The sequence below is a fragment of the Hyperolius riggenbachi genome, chromosome 11, assembly GCF_040937935.1.
Source record: "Hyperolius riggenbachi isolate aHypRig1 chromosome 11, aHypRig1.pri, whole genome shotgun sequence".
NCBI classification, from domain to species: Eukaryota; Metazoa; Chordata; class Amphibia; order Anura; family Hyperoliidae; genus Hyperolius; species Hyperolius riggenbachi.
Genome location: NC_090656.1, coordinates 84,625,045 through 84,645,420, shown reverse-complemented (window position 1 = coordinate 84,645,420; position 20,376 = coordinate 84,625,045). Strand labels below are relative to the sequence as shown.

Below are 20,376 nucleotides of genomic sequence, written 5' to 3'. Positions count from 1 at the left end.
GAAACAGGACGGAGTTTCTTATTTAAAGGTGCAGCAGACCCAATCTCCCCCCAACCACTGAGTGCCAGGCACACCAGTCTTTTTTGTGTACTGAATACTTTTGCAACCCACTGTACAATATATATATATATATATATATATATATATATATATATATATATATATATATATATATATATATATATATATATATATATATATATATATATATACACACACACACACATATATATATATATATATATATATATATATATATATATATATATACACACACACACACATAAACATGTATTCCATCACCACGCTCCGTACTAATTCAGCTCCATTCTTGATCTGTAATTCCAGCATGTACTTAGCAGCAGCCTTGAATGCTGGTACAATTTCAATGGCTCTCTTAAAAGTAGAACCATCTTCTGTCAGCAAGTCCGGAGCCTCTTTGTGTATGCTCTCATTGTACAACCCACAAACAAATCTCTTAGTGCATCGCTGTCCATCTTTGAAAACACAGTGCCTTGATAGTTTCTGTGGGTTTACTGCAAAAAGCGGAAACCTCCTTATTCTCGTGTTTATTTCTTTTGTGAATTCTGAACCTTTCAGCCATGACCAAATGCTTTGGTGACAAATCTTTATTATTCATTTAAAGCTATTAGACGATGGCTCCACTGGTAGGTTATGCAGAAGACTATAGGTTTTTAACTACCATCATACAATGTAAGGATCAAAGCTGCTACATGCTGCTTACCCTGGGGGTACATTTTAAACATCAAAATACTGTTCTAGTCTCTCTATATAAGCATTTTAGTCTTCCACAAAAAGGTCACATGCCTCGATATTCCCAATGCATCTATAAAGTGTCTCGAGATCTCATTTGATTCGCCTACTTTTAGCTTTAGACTTCCTAACTTTGAGAAAATTTACACTCCATTTGGACATAGTCCTCAACTGTACCTCATCCTCATCAATGATGTTACATCAATGAGTTCATCACAGAGAAAGGAGAACAAACCACTCCCTGGGTCAGATTTATCAAAGCATTACCATTCATTTTTTCTTCTTAAACCGGATGTGGTTTTCACTGTGTTGGACTCTAAGGCACAGTGAATGGAATAGTAATCAGAAATAACACTGCAGGCACATTCACTGCTGTGTGACTTAATGGAGCAAATCTGGATATTAGCAGTAAACAGCAGCACTAGATCCAGGCACAAGGGGATCCGTTATCTGTAAGACTGCAATAAAAGAGGCATGAAAAATTAATTCTTTATAAAAAAAAGTCACACAATTAGGAGTATTGATATCCAGAACTGGATTGAGGACGGGAATTGTATCTGCAATACACTCTGTCCACACAACAGTTTTTATTGCATCATATTCATGTTGTAGAGGAGACACAGTATGGTATAAGATAAGTACACAAGCTAATTTAAAATTGGCTGGGGTGGCCGATAAAGACCACCTTAGGCAAGAATCTAATATGTGTACGGGGGCTCCCCACCCACTTTAAGATCCTGCCAGGCAGATCTTTAGTGATGTCCTAGTGACCCCTGAACTCCTTGTAGTCCCTTGCTCACCCCACCTGCCTGAAGCCACCCTTAGGGTATCACAGTGGGGAGAAGTGTATGGGCCCCGAGGGATTCTGGGACCTTACCATGAAGCAAAGTGAAGCACATGATGGCACTTATCAGACACTTAACCAGAACTGCAAGTTGCAAGGGGGGTGATTGTTGGTATAACAGATTCTGAATGTCATTTAATAGTAGCACCAGAAAAGCACACAGACCTTTACCTGTTGTCTCTCACACAGACCCCCTGACTCCCCCGGGATCTGTAAACTCTACACTAGTAACTCCTGTTAACATTTGTACATGTGATTCTACTATGCTTGAAAGAACAAAGAAAAATCGAGAGCCCAATATGGTGTAGTATTGTTGAGTTAATTGTGGTTTAAAGCAAAATATTTAGATATACTCACAAACATGGGTTACCCATAGGCAACCACTTCAAGTGCAGGTGGGGAATATTAGAACCTGACCCCACTCAGGTTTTTAAGATGTCGCTCTCTGTAGATAGGAAACGGGGTAGCACCCCTCCACCGAGGGTGGAATCAAGATTTCAGCAAGGCTTGGTGTACAGAGGCGCCAGAATAGAATAAAAACATTTAAAAACAGTCTAAAAGAGGGGGATGTTCAGGTGGACTTACCTCCCTCAAATATATAAAACTCAATTGAGTCACAATATATCAATACAAATGTTTTATTCAACTCCACTTAGTGCAACGCGTTTCGCAGGTGTGGTCCTGCTTCATCAGGCAAACAGGAGTATAACTCAATGGGTCTAAATGCAGAAGAGGCGCTCACTTCTGCATTTAGACCCATTGAGTTATACTCCTGTTTGCCTGATGAAGTGGGACCACACCTGCGAAACGCGTTGCACTAAGTGGAGTTGAATAAAACATTTGTATTGATATATTGTGACTCAATTGAGTTTTATATATTTGAGGGAGGAAAGTCCACCTGAACATCCCCCTCTTTTAGACGGTTTTTAAACGTTTTTATTCTACTCTGGCGCCTCTGTACACCAAGCCTTGCTGAAATGTGATTCTAATAGTGTGTAGCTATTGACACTTAGGACCTGGCTACAATGGAGAAAGGCTGATATACTGTAGCCTGATCTGCTGATCTGCTCCTCCCTGCTGTGATTACAGCTCTGAACCAAGCTAATAATGAGTTCAGACATGAAAGGGAATTTGGCAGGACTGGTAGACCTTACAGAGTGTGAGGGATACTGGCTGTGTATAATGTATGTATATGCATGGAACATGTGTATTTGAATTTTGTGTGCTCTATACAGTATGTACAAATGGCTGCGCTGTTTTTGGAGTCGAGTGCAAATGTATTGTCCTTCAGGTGTTTTGTCATCTTTAAAAATGCATCCTGTCATGTGGTAACGCAGAAGACAGAAATGCAGGTTTATAGATAGATAGATAGATAGATAGATAGATAGATAGACAGACATACAGACAGACAGACAGACAGAGCACCTTCTACTCTGTTTTCTTCAGGCAGCAGAAAGTATAGAATTTGCCCCTGGACCTGGCGAATTGTTGCCTGCATGGCTCTGGCTGTCCTTACTGATCTGTGGTGAGGGTGCTTTTTCAGAAACACATCAATTTTCCAGGGGACAAATTAAAAAAGGGAGCGAAAAGGCGTTTGTGTATTCAGGCCTTTAAAGAGCTTTATTTCTGCAGATTGCAATTTGGCATGAGGGGGGCCCAGTATGTTTTCCCAGGATGGGGACCAGAAACTTCTGAAGGCGGTCCTGCCCCTTCATAACAGCAGCACCGGGCTCTGAACTTTTGCCTAAAGGATCAATCCATACCCCTGTTGAAGGACAGTATTCACATATGTGTACTTGGCTTAAGGCCCTGGTGGTTGCTAAATACCAATTCTAGTGTTATTAAACACAAGTACAGGTATTTAGGGTAACATCTGCCCTGCCATTGTGTGCCCTGACCACATATGTATTTGGCTGCACCATGGAAGTGTTAGGGTGACTGATGTGAGGATGCAAGGTGGTCGGTTACTGGAAAAAGCTCAACCTTGTTGAACGGATACAAGACAACCCACCCTAATTAGCAATAGCCTGCATTCCTCCCCCTCGGGCTAAACAAGGGACCAGAAAAAGTTGCTCACTAGAGGCAAGAATATAAGCAGATCCATTTAAATGAAGTCAAAGATGAAATCGTTTTAAAAACTGTGGCCGTGCAAATTACTAAAGCAGCTATCCTATTCCAAAGAAGAAAAAAATGAAAGCATCAGAATAAACTTAGTATTTACCTCACTGGCAGACTGTGTCCGTTATAGATCCACTTGTGTTACTTTTGGAGAAGTAAGTTATTCATGTTGTCACTTCTATTTGGTTTAGTAAGACAGAACATCCTTGTAAAGGTTAACCCCGAACAAGAAAAAATATTCTCTCCCTGACAGATTCTAATTTTTTTGTACAGAGCGACGTTGTAAGACCTGCAATTAACCTATTGAGTGGGTGTAACGCAGACACGGGACTGACAGCTGTGTTAAAGCAAAAATATATCTTAATGCGAACAAGGCTAATTCTAATAGCAATCAGGATGATAAGTAGATCTATTGTACACAGGCCAAGAGGTGGGCAGAATGTTTTTTTTTCCCCGTAGACCAAATATGTTTGCTACAGCAGTATAGCTTGCCTCCTCTCTGGACTGCCAATACGCAGGTCAATTAGAGGTGTGACCATGCGAAAACATAAGAATTATAACAAAAGAGAACAACAAAGTACATTTCCCAAGATTCCTTGCAGCACGGGGTACCCGGTTCAAATCCCAGCTAGGGCACTATCTGCACGGAGTTTGCATCCTTTCCCTGTGTCTGCATGGGTCTCCTCCAGGCACTCTGTTTTCCTCCCACATCCCAAAAACATATAGATAAGTCAATTGACTTCTCCCTAAATTTGCCCAAGACTAAGATACATACATAGACATAACTATAGTAGGGATTAGATTGTGAGCCCCTCAGAGGGACAGTTAAGTAACAAGTCTATATATACTCTGTACAGTGCTTAATAGGTAGGAGCTATATAAATACTAAATAATAACAATTACATTAGAAACTACAGTATGTTTCTACACACCATACTGGGTCCTATAAAATAGGAATAAACATGATTTTAAGACCTCAGTTCTGAAAGATGAAGCTATAGGCTCAAGAGGTCTTACATTGAAACTCCACTTTCTGTGAACACTTTTACAAACAGATAACACTTATCTGCTCAACAACACTTTTTGCAGTTTAATGTGATTAAAACGTGTATTTCAGTTTCAATTTTGCAGCTATGTAGGTCTTTCAAAAAAACAAAAAAACAAACAAACCATAAGCTGAAAATGCTCTCCTCTGCCAGCGTGAGATTTGTTTTCTCTCTGTTCCGTATGGAAGGGTGAGCCCCTTCCCACTTTGTACTGAAATAATTAGCCACACAAAATAGAAGATTGTTTCCCATTTTTTTCACATCAGCAATATTTTGACTGTCAGCAAATGAACAGTCGCATCACAGCCTTTGCAAAGGATTGCCTGCTTCTCAGCTACAGCAGAGTTTTACAAGCCTGTATGGATAAGTGCACCATAGCTCCCAACTGTCCCTTTTTCAGAGGGACAGTCCCTCTTTAGGAACCTAATCCCTCTGTCCCTCTTGTTTACCTCTTTCAGGAATGATGTACAGACCTAAGCCACTGCTGGAAAGAGCAACTGTACAATGGGGTCATTCAATTTGAAAAGTTCAGTTCCATTTACACTAATCAGCATGATTGCTTTGAGGATCTTATGTGATTGGGCATTAAATCTAGTTACATCTTCAGTGTGATCGTCTCATGTGCTACTTTAAGGACCTACAAAGATGCAATGGGATGATGTGCGGTCATAAGGTCCTGATGTCACCAGCCAAAGGAGTTGCAGCCACAAAGGAACTGTTCTATGGCACTGATAAAAGCTGGCAACAATATAGTTAGGAAAATCCTATTGCCTTTGTGCCATAAGTTTAGCTTTAATCTCTTACACATAACTGTCAGCATTAACGCTGTCCATGACAAGAAGCTCCTTATACTTTTCACACTGAGTGAATGAAATATGATAGATGCTTTCAGACAAGCCTGCTGACAAGTTGCAGCAAACAGCACCACAAAAGGCTGCTGTAAATATGAGTTATTGTAAACCATGTCTTCAAGAAGGTCACCTTGGGAGTGGTACCGTACCAGACGCTGCATTAAAGTTTAGTGCAACTTTTCCAAGCCACTGTAAAATAAAGCATATACTGTTTAATTACATTCCTACTTCTATTTACTGGGCACTAAGAACATATGCTTACTAGATATTTGGGTGATGGATGAGCAATAATGGTCTTTCTAGGCATGCAAAAGAAAATTAAAAGGAGTCTGAAAAGATGGTGCAACCCAAGCGTGTCGAACGCAAGGTACAGCCAATGGAGATCGCTCCAGCGCCTTAATGATTATCATGGTTGCATCTGAAGACAAGTAGAAAGATAGATAGCAAAAATCAATACTATTCCATTTGATCTTTAAAGCGCTAGAATGGAAAGGGGAAATGCACAGGAATAGGAGGAAACATCAATGAGTGCCAGGAAAAAAAACAGTCAAGTACCAGGGAGTAACAATAATTGAAAGGGATACAATGCCACCCTGAGAAATGATGGTGCCACTATTTCTTGTCATCACAGGGCCACGTCTAGTGATTCTCCAGTTAAAACAAATCTGTGTCTAAAATGAACTTCGTACAAAATACAGGTCACTGTCTAAATTTCAAATGTTTTGATCAGCACCATCCAACGTAAAAATAGTAATTGCATCTCTTATAAGCAAGAAGTTTTGAATCAGGATGATACCATTTCGAAAAAAAAAATCAGCTTTTGGCTAATAAGCCTTATCGGAAGCTTATTAGCTACAGTTCCTGCATCTTCAGTGTGATTGTGTCATATGCTACTTCAAGGGCCTACAAAGATGCAATGGGACGACAGGCTGTCATGGGATCCTGGCCTCACCAGCCAAAGGAATTACAATCACAATAGGACCGTTTTAGGGTACAGATAAAAGCTAGCAAAAATAGTTAGGACATTTCTATATAAGTCTGATAAAGGCTTATTAGCCGAAAGCTTACTTTTTATTTACCTCTAGGTTAGTCAATAAATGGTATCATCCTGATTCAAAACTTCTTGCTTTTACTGATGGCTTACACGGTACAACAGTACTTATCTCGTCATTAAAAGTCCAGAGTACAACTTCCTGGCATACTGACATCTCCACAACATTACATCACATAGAAAGAAGTAACCAATCAAAAATGCAGTATACACATGTAAGAGGTGGCGGACATGATGTATACATTTACAAAAGTGCTCTTAATATGGAAAAGTGTATTCCCTGCAGTGAGGCCGTGTGGCATCTCTGCCAAAAACACAAGTCGACTTTATGGAGAACCAACCCTGTCAGAAACGCCAAAATACTAGAGGTAACTCCTACAATCCAATACGTGTTTATCTATTCACAAAGCAATAAGTGAAGTCCCCAGCTATTTTAGAGTGAGTGATAAAGAGTTGCATGCTTTTCACTCGTGGTGCCTGTAGCATTTGGTGTGCATGGGCACAGGACGTCTGCATTCGCCTTTCCCATGTATGTGACAAGGACCGTTGCCCCCTAAAACGTTTCTCCATCTTCCATCAGACATTGACAGTCTTTACATGGAAATGATATCAAGAAATTAATAGTTTCCACAAGAACTGTGCATAACATATACACAACAGGTTACAATTTAGGAAAGCAATTTGTTGAACAGCCTACCATGTTGCAGCTTTGCAACTACTGTGTTCTAGTTTTGGAGCCAACTTTTCAGGTAAAATATAGCCATACTTTGGCTAATCAACTACAATGTTTGAGTTGGGTTCTAGCAATTGGCTCTTACATAGTATGCAAGAGTATGGAAAAAAGACACCCCAGAATAGATGAATTGTAATGTTAACATTTATTATTAATGTTTAGTATTTATATGGCGCCAACATCTTCTGCAGCGTTGTACAGAGTACACGGTCTTGTCACTTAATTGTCCTTCAGAGGGACTCACATACATAGACATATGACTTTTATATGGATTCGATTGTATCGTCTAGTGTATATATCACAGTCCAGGGCCAATTTAGAGGGAACCCAATGAACTTAACTGCATGTTTTTGAGATGTGGAAAGAAACTGGAGTGCCCGGAGGAAACCCACGCAGACACAGGGAGAACATACAAACTCTATGCCAATGGCAGGGCCGGAGCTATCATAGGAAAAAAATGGGCAATTGCCCCAGGGCCCCAGAGCCTGTAGGGGCCCCCAAGTTGTCCCTCCCCCATCTTAACTGTTGCTCCCCAGGGACTCTGCAGAGTCTGTTAAGTTGGGAGGTTCAGCAGCCAGCTCAGGGGCCCAGGAGGGAAATTTGGCTGCAACAAAGGGCCTCTAATGACGCTTTTTGGTGGTGGGGGGGGGGTGTTCTGTTAGGGGGCCTCCAGGCTAATTTTGCCATAGGGCCCAATTGTTACTTGAAACGGCCCTGGCCAATGGTGCCCTGGCTGGGATTTGAACTGGGGACTCTACAAGGCCACCGTGCTGCAACATTAAGGGGTTTGTGTATAAAGGGGTGTAAAAGGATCACTTTTCATATTACACTAGTTTTGGGAGCTTCTCTAACAAATAAATCTTATCTGTAAGCACCATACTTTTTAAATAAACACAAGAATAAGAAAGAAATTAATGCTGTTCATGAATTAAATGAGTGCAGGCTGAAAGGTTAATTGGCTTAAAGGGAACCAGAGATGAAGCACCCTCATGTATTTTACCATATGTATCAGTGGGAAAACACCTATCTTGCTTTCTGTTTCATTCTGCACTGCACAGTTTGCTTCTAATCAGCCCTGATAAAATTCTCGACTGAGCATTCAGTTTGGCTTTGCTCATGAATATTTACAGCTCAGTCTTCTCTCATGTCTTTTCAAGTCCAAACCTGCCCCTTGTGGCTCTGCTCAGGAATCAGTATAGCTGAGTCATTATAGCAAAGCCAGCCTGAATGCTCAGTCAGGGATTTTATCAGGTCTGATAAGAAACAAGCTGTGCAGTGCAGAATGAAACAGAGAGCAGGGTAGGCGTTTTCTCTAATGTTCCCACTGATCTATATGGTAAAATACATGAGGGTGCTTCGTCTCTGGTTCACTTTAAATGAGATCCCACTGCAGTCACATGCAAAGGCAAGAGTCTGGGGAGATTTCCTCTGTGTCTGCTGGAAGAGAGCCACTGACCCTTCCACAGTCAAAATAAGGCGCATATTGATACAGGTGCACCGTTTTACCACACCTTTAATACTGCTCAGTACTTGTAGACATTTATAATGTCCTATATTTACAGCCAAGTGTAATTGTTATCGGACAGTCTAAATTTATGCAGCTTTGATGAGTAATATTAGAGCGTCACACAGAAGAAACAGGATGCTCTTACAAATAGAAAGAATAGTGACATTTACCACACTGCAGAAACAGCTTTGGCATTCTGTTCATTTTACAATGGGTGTTTTGGAAACTGCTCAGTGAATTAGATCAGATTGGCTTTACTGTGAACTTGTATAGGGCTACATAGTACCCCTTCTCTTTTGTTTTTCATTCATTAGCCAAGCTAATGTTTCCACATGGCTTATTTTTCAGATTTCTAACCTCATACTTGTTTTTTTTCTCCATGCATCCATACATAGATAGCTATGTATAGATGCATGGAGAAAAAAAAAACATTAAAACCACCCCCTATTGTTGTGTTTGCCCCCCCTTACATTGCCAAAGCAGCTTTGACATGTCAAGCCATGGCCTCCGCAAGACCTCAGGTGGTGTCCTGCAGTATCTGGCACCAAGAGGGAAGCCTTTGAATGATCCCATCCTTCTTGAGCCCATGACTGCTCACTGGGACCTCTTTCATGGCCGCACTCCCGTCCATGTACAAGCGCAGCCTCACTGTGTAGGTGCAATGATGACCATCCCCAGCGCAGTAGCATGAAGCCACTCATGTACAGAGGAAAGTGGCCCGTGCTGCTGTGCAGATGCAGGCTCGTTATTGTGCTTGCACAGTACAGCCGCACTCATACACGTACAGGAGCGCAACCACCCAAAGCTATTCGACAAGCCCCAGAGAGCGTCGCAAAACTGGAACATCAAGCTCAAAGGGGGAAGAGGTAAGCTTATGTATTATCCAATGGTTTCCTGGTAGAGGAGTAAATATCTAACTTTGGGGGGGGGGGGGGGGGGGGGGGGGGTGATCACTTCAGGTATTCAGGTACCTTAATCCTCTGTGTTCAGGCGATATTTTTGCTATGAAGGGGTGCATGTGGTCAGCAGCAATCTAAGTGGGTGGTATGTGTCAAATGAACATCCACAAGCTCTTCTTCATCAGACCATGCTGCCTTCTTCTATTGCTCCATGCTCTAGTTTCAGCACTCATATGGCCAGTGTAGGGCACTATTTTCACCAGTGGCCTGGAGTGAGAATGGGCATGCTCACTGACCTGCGAGTACACAGCAGCAGCTTATCCAGAATTAAAAAGGGTATCTGATGTGACAGGATGAGATAAACCTGCATGTACACAGTGACATCGCTAAGGAGCTGTGGGCCCCGATACAAGTTTTACATTGCGCCCCCCCCCCCCCCCCCCCCAAGCACTCTATAACAATTGATACGGCGCACCAAAACTTGCCAAGGACAACTACAGTGTCAGAGGTGCGTGAAGGGGATGGGGAACAGTTTGTTAATGATTACCTCTATTCAAAGTATCTATTATTATTATTATTATTATTTAGTATTTATATAGCGCCGACATATTACGCAGCGCTGTACAGAGTATATATATATATATATCTTGTCACTAACTGTCCCTCAAAGGAGCTCACAATCTAATCATAGAAGTGATTATTATGAGCACAGGACCAATAGAGAGCTAATACTGCCATTGAGGAAGAACCCATCGGGGCACCTCTGGCCCAAGGGCCCTGATACGGTTGCAACCTCTGCAACCCCTATTGCTACGCCCCTGCATGCCCTCAGGGCTTTAAATGACACTTTTTCTTTTTGACCTGATAAAACTCTGTAGGGCTAACCGTACTGAGGGCAGACAGGATTCCTTCTTTGAATTAAATACACAGATTTTTGTTCTTGTGGGGGTGGAGAAAAAAAAAAACCCTGATACTAAGTAATGTACAAAGCTTTGCACTCTCTGTTGCGTTGTACTACATACACAAAGTTGCTTCACTTTTGTTTCCAGCACCCAGGACCACAAGATGCATAATTCTGCAACTGATGCAGGAGGCAATATTGGCCTCTCACAATAGCTCTGTTAGGCAAGCACAGCAGGACTACAATGAAAATTTAAGCAGGTTATTAAAACTTTTTTTAAAGTATCTACAAATGATATTTATATATGTAAAAAACTTCCAATGCGAATTAAAAAAAAAATCTAATTTGTACACACCTGGGGCTTCTTCCAGCCCTGAGCAGCAGTCTCAGTCCCTTGCCGCAGCCCCGGTCCTCTTTGGTGTCCCTGCTGGCAATCTACAATGAAGGACACCCACCAGCAGGGTCAGCTCTTCAGTGCCTGCGCGTTCACGCCATCTGGCGCATACTGCACCTGTGCAGTAGTTGTGCACAGGCACAGTAAGCGTCAGCTGAAATGGACACACGGGTAGGCTCAGAAGAGCAGATTCCACCGGTGGGTCGCCGTCATTGCGGATGGCCAGTGGGGACACCGATGAGCACAGGGGATGCGGTGAGGGACTGAGACTGCTGCTCAGGGCTGGAGGAAGCCCCAGGTGAGTACAAATTAGATATTTTAATTCACATCGGAAGTCCTTTAATCCTTTAAGATTTAAATGTAACCTAATCACAGCAGTATAAGAGACCGGAGTTTCCCAACAACAAGTGATCGATTATTTTCTAGTGGTGTTAAACTACAAGAATACCAGACCTAGCAACTGTTGTGGGTCCCACCAGCATGGGTGACTCAGCAATGCATAGCTGCAGTACGTACTCACCAAACACATAACTTTATGAAAAAGTTGAAAGTAATGAACACATTGCACAGCGTCATTTGTTACCTGTATGGTACAGGTCTCTCTAGAGATATTGTCTGTAAAATTTTTGCCTGGGGGTGCGCACAACACATATTTACACTGCTGGCCATGTACATGCAGGAGACATGGGACAGCACTTGCAATCAACATGAGCTCCGGCTTCAGGCAGGGCAACAATTCCTAGCTGACAGGGCCTTTCAGATCTGTCTAGAGGCTTCAGAGTTCTCCTCAAAGAAAGCAAGATATGCCGAAAGCAGCGATTTATACATTTTTCATAAGCCAGCCTGAACAAACATAAAATTTTAACAAAGAACAATGCGACTTTCTCACAAACTCAACTGTGACTGGTTCTCTTGCTTTGCATTACAATGCAAAGTGCCTGATTGAAAACAAAAGTATTGTTTATGCAGTGGCGAAGCAACTCCTCTGCCTGCTCTTATCACACACATTAAATAATGTAGAGGGAGGTGGAGTGAGGCCATCGTTATGAAACCTGGATAGAGCATGGGGGTGCTGACTCTCAGACTAGAAAAGAAATGAATTATTCAAAACTCTGAGCCGAACTGCAATTATTTTTGAATTAGTAATTACCTCATAAAATTAGTCTATCTGAACATTGAAAGTACGCTTACAGCCTTTTACAGTAGATGATCTGTATCATGCAAACACAGCATGCTCGTCGCGGTGTAGAAATGGAAAACACTGATTTAATGCTCAGTAGCGCTAAACAGATAAGCATGTTTACTGCAAGAATGTGAGCATATCATAGCGCAGCCACCACCCAGAGCTTCTGCTACGCCCGCTACTTGGGCAATTTCACACATGAGATGTGATCAATGTGCAAAGCCTGCTATACTCTGCTCAATTAAAATGATTTATTCTGATCATTGATACTGGCCAAATATTGGAATGGAACCGATCTACTCACTTGGAATCGATCAGCGGGTTACAAATGATATCAAGCAGCTGACAATGAAAATACTATAGGATGTGGCAGTAAACATCATTCATTGGGGCAGAAGGTTGGCAGCTGCGAATGCATTAAATATTTGCAGAGATGCAGGCCAGCTTCTGCTGAAGTGATCAATACTGGTGGGGAGGTGGGGTAACAATGCACAGATTAACAAATCCCTGGCTGGTATTTTCAGAGGGGGGTGTCCATCATTGTTCTGATAGGGCCATTAAGAAGTAAGGTATGGTTAGCTTAAAATGCTTGAAGGCTTTAAGGAGGAAATGCGCCTTAGAGAGTCTTGCAATGCGTCCAATAGGATGCGTGCAAGACGTTTGGAACGCATAGAAGACAATGGAATTATGGGTAAGTAACCCCCTCTCTTCCACACCTGAGGCAATTAAGCCTCAATAGAATCACAAATTAGATCGCTGTCGTGAACCAATGAAAACTGCTCCTGACCGATGTACGGAACGCCGCTATCTTTAGACAGCAGAAATCTGTGCCGGCGGGGAAGCACTACTGCGTACCATGCTTGGGAGCCACAGGCTTTAAAACTACGCCGCATCAGGCTTAGGCAGTCACAAGTGAGGCATAGATTTAACTACAGTTACGAAACGGTTAAAGTGCACCTGAAGTTAGAGGAATATGTAGTCTGCAATATTTCTTTCAATGTAAACAATACCAGTTTCCTGGCTATTCTGCCTCTAATACTTTTAGCCATAGACCCTGAACAAGCATGCAGATCAGGTGCTCTGACTGAAGTCTGACTGGAATAGCTGCATGCTTGTTTCAGGTGTGTGATTTAGATACTACTGCAGCCAACGATTAGCAGAAATGCTGGGTAATTGGTATGGTTTACAAGAAAAACAAATATAGCTGTCTTCCTATTCCCCATATATACAGTTCAGGTGTCCTTTAAAAGATACCTTAGTTCTAATTAAAATCTAAAAATGATGCCCTGCGTCCCAGCAGTATGTCCAGTTGAAAGGCCACCGATCTCTCTGACAAGGACCATGGCAGAAATAGCGGGCAAACGGAGGCAGACGCCAAGCCATGGGAGGTTGCAGTAAGCCTATGCGCACCTCTCCGCACACACACAGCATCATATTTAGAATTTAATTAGGACGAAGGTATCATTTAAGAATCATTTGTAATCGGGCAATTATAAACCATCCTTTCCAAAGGCAATTTAATAGCTGAAACTAAAAACTAAGACTACCTTCAGGTAAAACTTAAAAAAAAAATATTTTATAAAATTCAAAAAAGTTAGGAGTTCTTTAAATCACCAGAAAACTTAGGAAACCCTCTAATCAAGGCAAAGTTTGGTTTACCACGACTCTATGGTGAAACTGAGTTTGGTGGGCAGTATTACAATGTCATGAAAATAACCATCAGGTTTTGATGCTGACAAACTAATGTTCCCAAAAAGGCCTCCACTAATGACATTTCAGTGGACTTCTGCGCCATTACTTCTATGAATGTGTGTACACACCTGTGGTGGATGCTGCCCATTAACGGTACCCGAATCCCTTGGGCGACATCGCTGAGCCGGCCAGTACAGACGCATATCAGTTTTGTGAAGGATGACGCGTAGTGTAGCTATGCGGAGGGTCAAAGGGACAAAAGAGCGACACACGCATGACGTCATACAGTGAGTGGAGGAGCGCTGTCTTCAAACAGTGTAGTGACTGTACAGTATCCCATTTCCTTGAAATCCTCAAAATTAGGCAAAAACTACTGTCATTGGATTTAAAGTGTGTCTAAAGTGAAGGTTCAAGCAAAATAAAAAAATGAGTTTCACTTACCTGGGGCTTCTACCAGCCCCATGCAGCCATCTTGTGCCCTCGTAGTCACTCACTGCTGCTCCAGTCCCCCACTGGCAGCTTGCTGACCTCAGAGGTCGGCAGGACGCATTGCGTACATTTTTACGCATTCCTGCTAGTGCAGGAACATTAACACATACATTTTTACGCATTGAACCAGTAACACGTAAAAATGTATGTGTTAATGTTCCTGCACTAGCGGGAATGCGTAAAAATGTACGCAATGCGTCCCGCCCACCTCCGAGGTCGGCAAGCTGCCAGCGGGGGACTGGAGCAGCAGTGAGTGACTACGAGGGCACAGGCTGGTAGAAGCCCCAGGTAAGTGAAACTCATTTTTTTATTTTGCTTGGACATTCCCTTTAAGCCACACACAAAAAGGTAGGGTTGAAGCAAACAAAATGATTCTGTTATAGTCAGTCATTTTTACTACAGTACAATACTTTGTATTAAATATTTTTCTATAAATGTTTTTGGATTGTGGAACGATTCATCTGAGTTTCTATCAACCCTTATGAGGAAATTCACTTTGATAAAATAGTGCTTTGGATTAGAAGCAGGTTTCTGGAATGAATTATGCTCTGAAACGAAGGTTCCACTGTACAATCTTAGCTGACTTTTTGACTATTCATTTCATATATTTCAGCGCAATGGACTCATTTTGGAGATCAATGAGGTTTAAACACCTGTCTTTTGGCTTTTGTGAGGACATGCAAGTATCTAATGTTTTAAGGAAGCGCTGCTGTACAAAGCAACATCAAGAGAAATCAATATACAAAGGATTCTTTGCAGCTGGTTTCCACTCCTGCTGCTAAAACTGCATGCAGAGTCTGTGCAGTTTTTAGAGGTCTTCATACACACATTTTCATGCACTTTTAATGCCTCCCAAACATATTTTATATACACGTCCAGCTTGATCTTTACATTGGATTTTTACTTCAACTTGTTTAAAAGCAAAAAAAACAAAACAAACACACACAAGATAAACTATTATCTACCATACCACTTCCACATGCTAAATGCAAACCAAATGCATTGCATATGCACTGTTGTAAACTGCTGTTTATTCCTAAAGGCCTGAAAGAGTTAACAGTCAAACTGCACCATTGCTAACAGAGCAGTGATGTCATTCTGCCAGTGTGCTGCCTATGGACCCATTTGCACTCATTGCAGCCGTAACATTACTTGCCTGTGTAAGCAGAGACAGATGTGTAGTTTAAGCATACCTTCTGTTCTAACTATAATAATAGAAAGGGTTTGAAAACCTAATACATTGGCCTCAATTCACTAAGCTTCTCTCCTGTCTTTAATAACTCTTCCGAGCTGTTTCTACAGTTATCACCATGGTGCTAACTGTAGAAACCGCTCAGAAGAGTTATTAAAGACAGGAGATAAGCTTAGTGAATTGAGGCCAGTGTGTTTTGTGATTGAAAACGTGTGACTATAACGCCACAAGTAACTCCTGAGTGATCTGGAAGAGAGCTTCAAATTCCTTGTTGAACTGGAGTATCTCAGAACTTCAAAATACATGAATTTATCCATTGTACCCACCGCAAACTTCCTGCATTCAGTCCTGGAAAGTCAGCCACAAAAAGGTACAAGGCCATTTAAAGTAAAAAAATAAATAAACCATGGATGAATTCTATGTGTGTATACGGTGCTTTAGATTCACTATACAGCCTTTTAGGTAACCAATACTTTATGAATGCATGTGTCATATGGCAGCTAATCATTGACTTGATTATTCAAACCATTGAGGCCTCTCCTCAGTCTTGCTAAAAAGAAGCGGTCTTAAACTGCCAGTAGATCCATAATATTACATGCTGTTAATTCCTGCCAACATTGGAGATGGATATGGGATCGGATTCGGAATGACAGAATAATTATGAAGTTTACAGCGCCAAAAATGGGCAAAGGTAAATTAACACCAGAATTGTATTTGAATCCCCCTTTCCCCAGCTCCAATACATTTGCCACGCTAATACAAAATCTGGGAACAAACTCCTGTGTTAAAATAAAATACTCGAAAGGGTCAAAATCTTTACGGTTACTTTCACTGAAGCTTTATCAAGATACTTTTGAGTATATTGACTAAACTGCAGTGAGCAGAATAACGTGTACATTCTTACACACAATTGGCCTTAATTCTGGTAGCTATGTATGGTAAGTACAGGTAGTCCTCAGTTAACAAACGAGATAGGGACTGTAGGTTCGTTCTTAACCTGAATCTGTTTTTAAGTCAGAACGTTGTGCTATCTCTGTCCGCTTTGCCTCCTATGTGCCCCCCTCTGTGCCTCTATCTCCCTCTATGCCCGTTTGTCCCCTTCAGTGCCTCTGTACTCTCTGTGCACGTTTGTCCCCTCTCTGTGCCTCTCTACGTCCCCACCTCTGTTTGTACCCCTTCTGTGCCTTTGTTTGTACCCCTGTGCCTCAGTTTGCACTCTGTGCCTCAGTTTCTACCCTCTGTCCCTCCATTTGTACCCCCCTTGTGGATTGTTGTACCCCCGTGCCCTTGCCACCTCACCCCCCTGCCTCGGATTTTATCCCTTGAGCCTCTGTACTCGGTTTGCCCCCTGTGCCTAAATTTTTACCCCCTGTGCCACTCTCTGCTTTTAGCCCCCCCCCCCCCCCCCGTGCCCCGCTTTGTCCCCTTGCACTCTGCGGATGGACTCACCTTCCAGCCCAAGTCCAACGCTGTCTGTCCTCCGCTCTCTGGCTCCATATAGCCGCGTACAGCCACCGCTACATGCAGCATCACACTGCTTCCTGTATGTCACGTGACATACAGGAAGCAAGTGGATGCTGCATCTAGCGGTGGCTGTACGCGGCTATATGGAGCAGGAGACGGAGAGCGAAGGACAGACAGCGTTGGACTCAGTTCGGAGGTGAGTCCAACACTGCTGCCGGAACATGCACCGGGGAACACTCAGGGGACGTTTGAAGCTGCTTCTTCAAACTTCCCTGACATGGAAATGATTGTCATCGTTCATATGTCGGGCGTTCGTAAACCGGGGACTGCCTGTATTATTTTGTTGGTAAAATACCTCATGCTGTATTTTCCTCCTTTTTTCACCAATTCCTAAAGATTTTTCTGCATTTACAAACATGTGGTACATGCATAGTGCGGTAAAACGTGCAGTATTTAAGCTGTTAGCATGTGGTAAATAAATAATAGTAGTCTTTAATTGTCTTCCACAAGTTAAGATATTCTTTGAAAGATTTTTTTTCTAGGGGTGGGGGCAGTTGGGGGGTGTATTTGATTATGTATAAGTAGATTTATAGGCATCCCCTAAAAAAAATTAGAAATTTGATTTCTACTATTCTTCTCTATTGTACAGCCTGAATAGGAACTCCACTAAAAACTACAGAATGCATACAAATTGACTTTACCGCCAGGTACTGGCAGGTCTTAAACTGATTGGTAAATTATGTGCTAACATGGCCCCTAATTTCAATGAGAATAGCAATTTTTGGTAACATGAATGCAAATTACCACACAAATTATCATATACTTTACAGTATGCAGTAATTCATGACTAAAATTTACCACATGCGTTAAAACAAGACTAAAATCTTCCAGCATTGCTAAATGTCATTACAGTATGCAGTAAATTACCGTACATGCGGTAATTTGCTCGAAAACCGTACCAGAATTGAGGCCAATGAGTAGAGCATGTAATGTACTGCCTTATGCACTACTGCTTGTGCATTAAGACTTTATTCTGCTTACCATTAGTGAAAGTGTGCTACAAAGTGTGCTGCAAAGGCTCTCCCCCACCCCACCCCCGCCCCCCATGAGGAGATTTGTCTTTGCTGTAGGGAGAGAAGATAAGCTTAGAGTTAAAAATAATAATAATTATTATTATTATTATTATTGATTTATAAAGCGCCAACCTATTTCGTGGCACTAAACAAAGAAACAAACAAATATGGGGTACATAATAAAACAGACAATGGTGTACTGTACACCAATGCATGTGCAATCCCGTGCAGAACTACCATGTTTTTCATGTGAGAAAGCACCCGAGTGGCAGCTGCACTGCTTGCAGGCAAAAAAATCCAACACAAACCCCTTTTTATTCCAAGTGTACAGCCAGTGGCATAGATGAGGAACTTGGGGCCCCAGTGCAAGTATCTATTGATACTAAGCCCCAAAACTAACAAGGATAGTTTCAGTGTCAGAGAGGTGTAATAAAATTAAGGAAACCATTATTTAAGAATTACTACTATTCAATGCACATATGGAGGTGATCAATAACAGCACAGCACAAACGAAAAGATAATTTGATGGATGAAGTAGGGCCCCTAAGGCCCCGTTCACACTTGCGGTTTTGTCAAAACCGCACCGGATGTCCGGACCGCACCGTATCCGGACCGGACCTGATCCGTACGGTTCCTATACGGATCCGGTCCGGATCCGGTCCGTTTGCATCCGGTTTCCGTGCGGTGTGAACACGGTTGCGGTCCGGATCCGGTTTCTTAAGGAGATAACAACCTGTAAATACCTGGGGTCTGGGAGGTCAGCAGAAGGGTCTGGGGTCATTGTTGGAGACAGGTGGACGTGTGGAGACCATCCGTGGATACAGAGACTGCAGTTGGGACCATGGATCCAGGCATTTTTCGTATACCTGGGAATTCTCTGTTGTTCGCCTCCTCGTTATCAGACTTATATCAGACATGTTGCTGCCTAGAGCTCCAGCATGAAATCGCTGCTGCCCCACTCTGTGAACTCCATGTGGTCCCCATCCAAAATGCATAGGAAGTGGGGTAGAACGTCCGGTTTTTGTAGCCAGTGTGTTGTGCGCTCTCCGGTTCTCATTACTTTGTATTGGCCGGATGGTGCAGTCCGGCTCCGCCCCGGATACGGCTGCCGGAGGAGCCGGACCAAAAAATAGCGCATGTTGGAACGGACGCCGGAGTCCGGATCCGGTCCGGATCCGGTCCGGCTCCGGTCCGGCAGAACGGACGCATGTGAACGGACGCATAGGCTTTCATTGCTATTGCCGTGCGTCCGTTCTGCAAGCGGTCCGGCTCCGGCACGGCGATTCCGGACGGCCACCGCTAATGTGAACCGGGCCTAATGGGCACCTCTGGTCCAGGGGCCTTCGATGCGGTTGCTACCTCTGCAACCCCTATTGCTACGCCTTCTTGCAATAGGAGATTACAAAAAAAAAATGTTTTTACTCTGCTTTTGTAAAGGAGCGAGTAACAATATTTAGGACTGGAGGTTAGTCCCCTTACCTTCACCCCACGGATTCTGAATTCAGCCAAAGCTCTGCTCATTTTTGTGGCGGCCACTTGCTGGTCCTTTGCATGGGCAATGACCTTGACGAGAAGAGAGTCATAGTGTGGGGAGATGACAGCTCCTTGGAAGGCCGAGGCACTGTCCAGCCGGATTCCCATCCCTTCACCGCTGCGGAATACCTGAAAGGGAAAACCATATCATTACCTCAAATGTAATTTCAGGCCAGTAGCTAAATACACAGTTAAGGCACGTACTGGAAGTGTTTTATCTTCCAGATGATTTTTAAATGGACAAGTTCTTGTGATCTCCCCAGCCCCGCTGTGCTAGTTTGCTGCAAACCATAAGGAGAGTGGCAAAAGCTTTTCAGAACCTGTTAATCTGTAGTCTGCATGAAATTCCCCTTATAGCCTCGCCTCATGGCCTGAAGTATACATAATTGACAGGACAGACCTAGCTCAGCAGCGCCTAATTATCCCAGATTCAGCAAACTCCAATTTGCAGTATGTCCTGGCAAAAAAATGCATGACAACTATGTGGTAGTTACGGATCTAACAGTATCCATTGATGTATGGAAGAAGATAAGCAACTACTACAGCACCCTTATATTACAACAAACTGCAGCTTATGAGTGTCTCCATTTGTCAGGGAAAATAAAAAAAAGCATCTGTGGCCTAACTCATAG

The 20,376-nt window shown here is 42.6% G+C and overlaps 1 protein-coding gene across 6 annotated transcripts in view; it reads right to left on the bottom strand.

The window, feature by feature from the left end:
* Positions 1-20,376, bottom strand: part of PC (pyruvate carboxylase) — a 1,086,793-nt gene that overhangs the window by 188,081 nt on the left and 878,336 nt on the right. For all 6 annotated transcript variants that reach the window (XM_068259507.1, XM_068259508.1, XM_068259509.1 and 3 more), the window contains one exon: positions 19,691-19,873. In XM_068259507.1, coding sequence (XP_068115608.1) covers positions 19,691-19,873 — 183 coding nt within the window. The remainder of the gene's footprint in view (positions 1-19,690; positions 19,874-20,376) is intronic.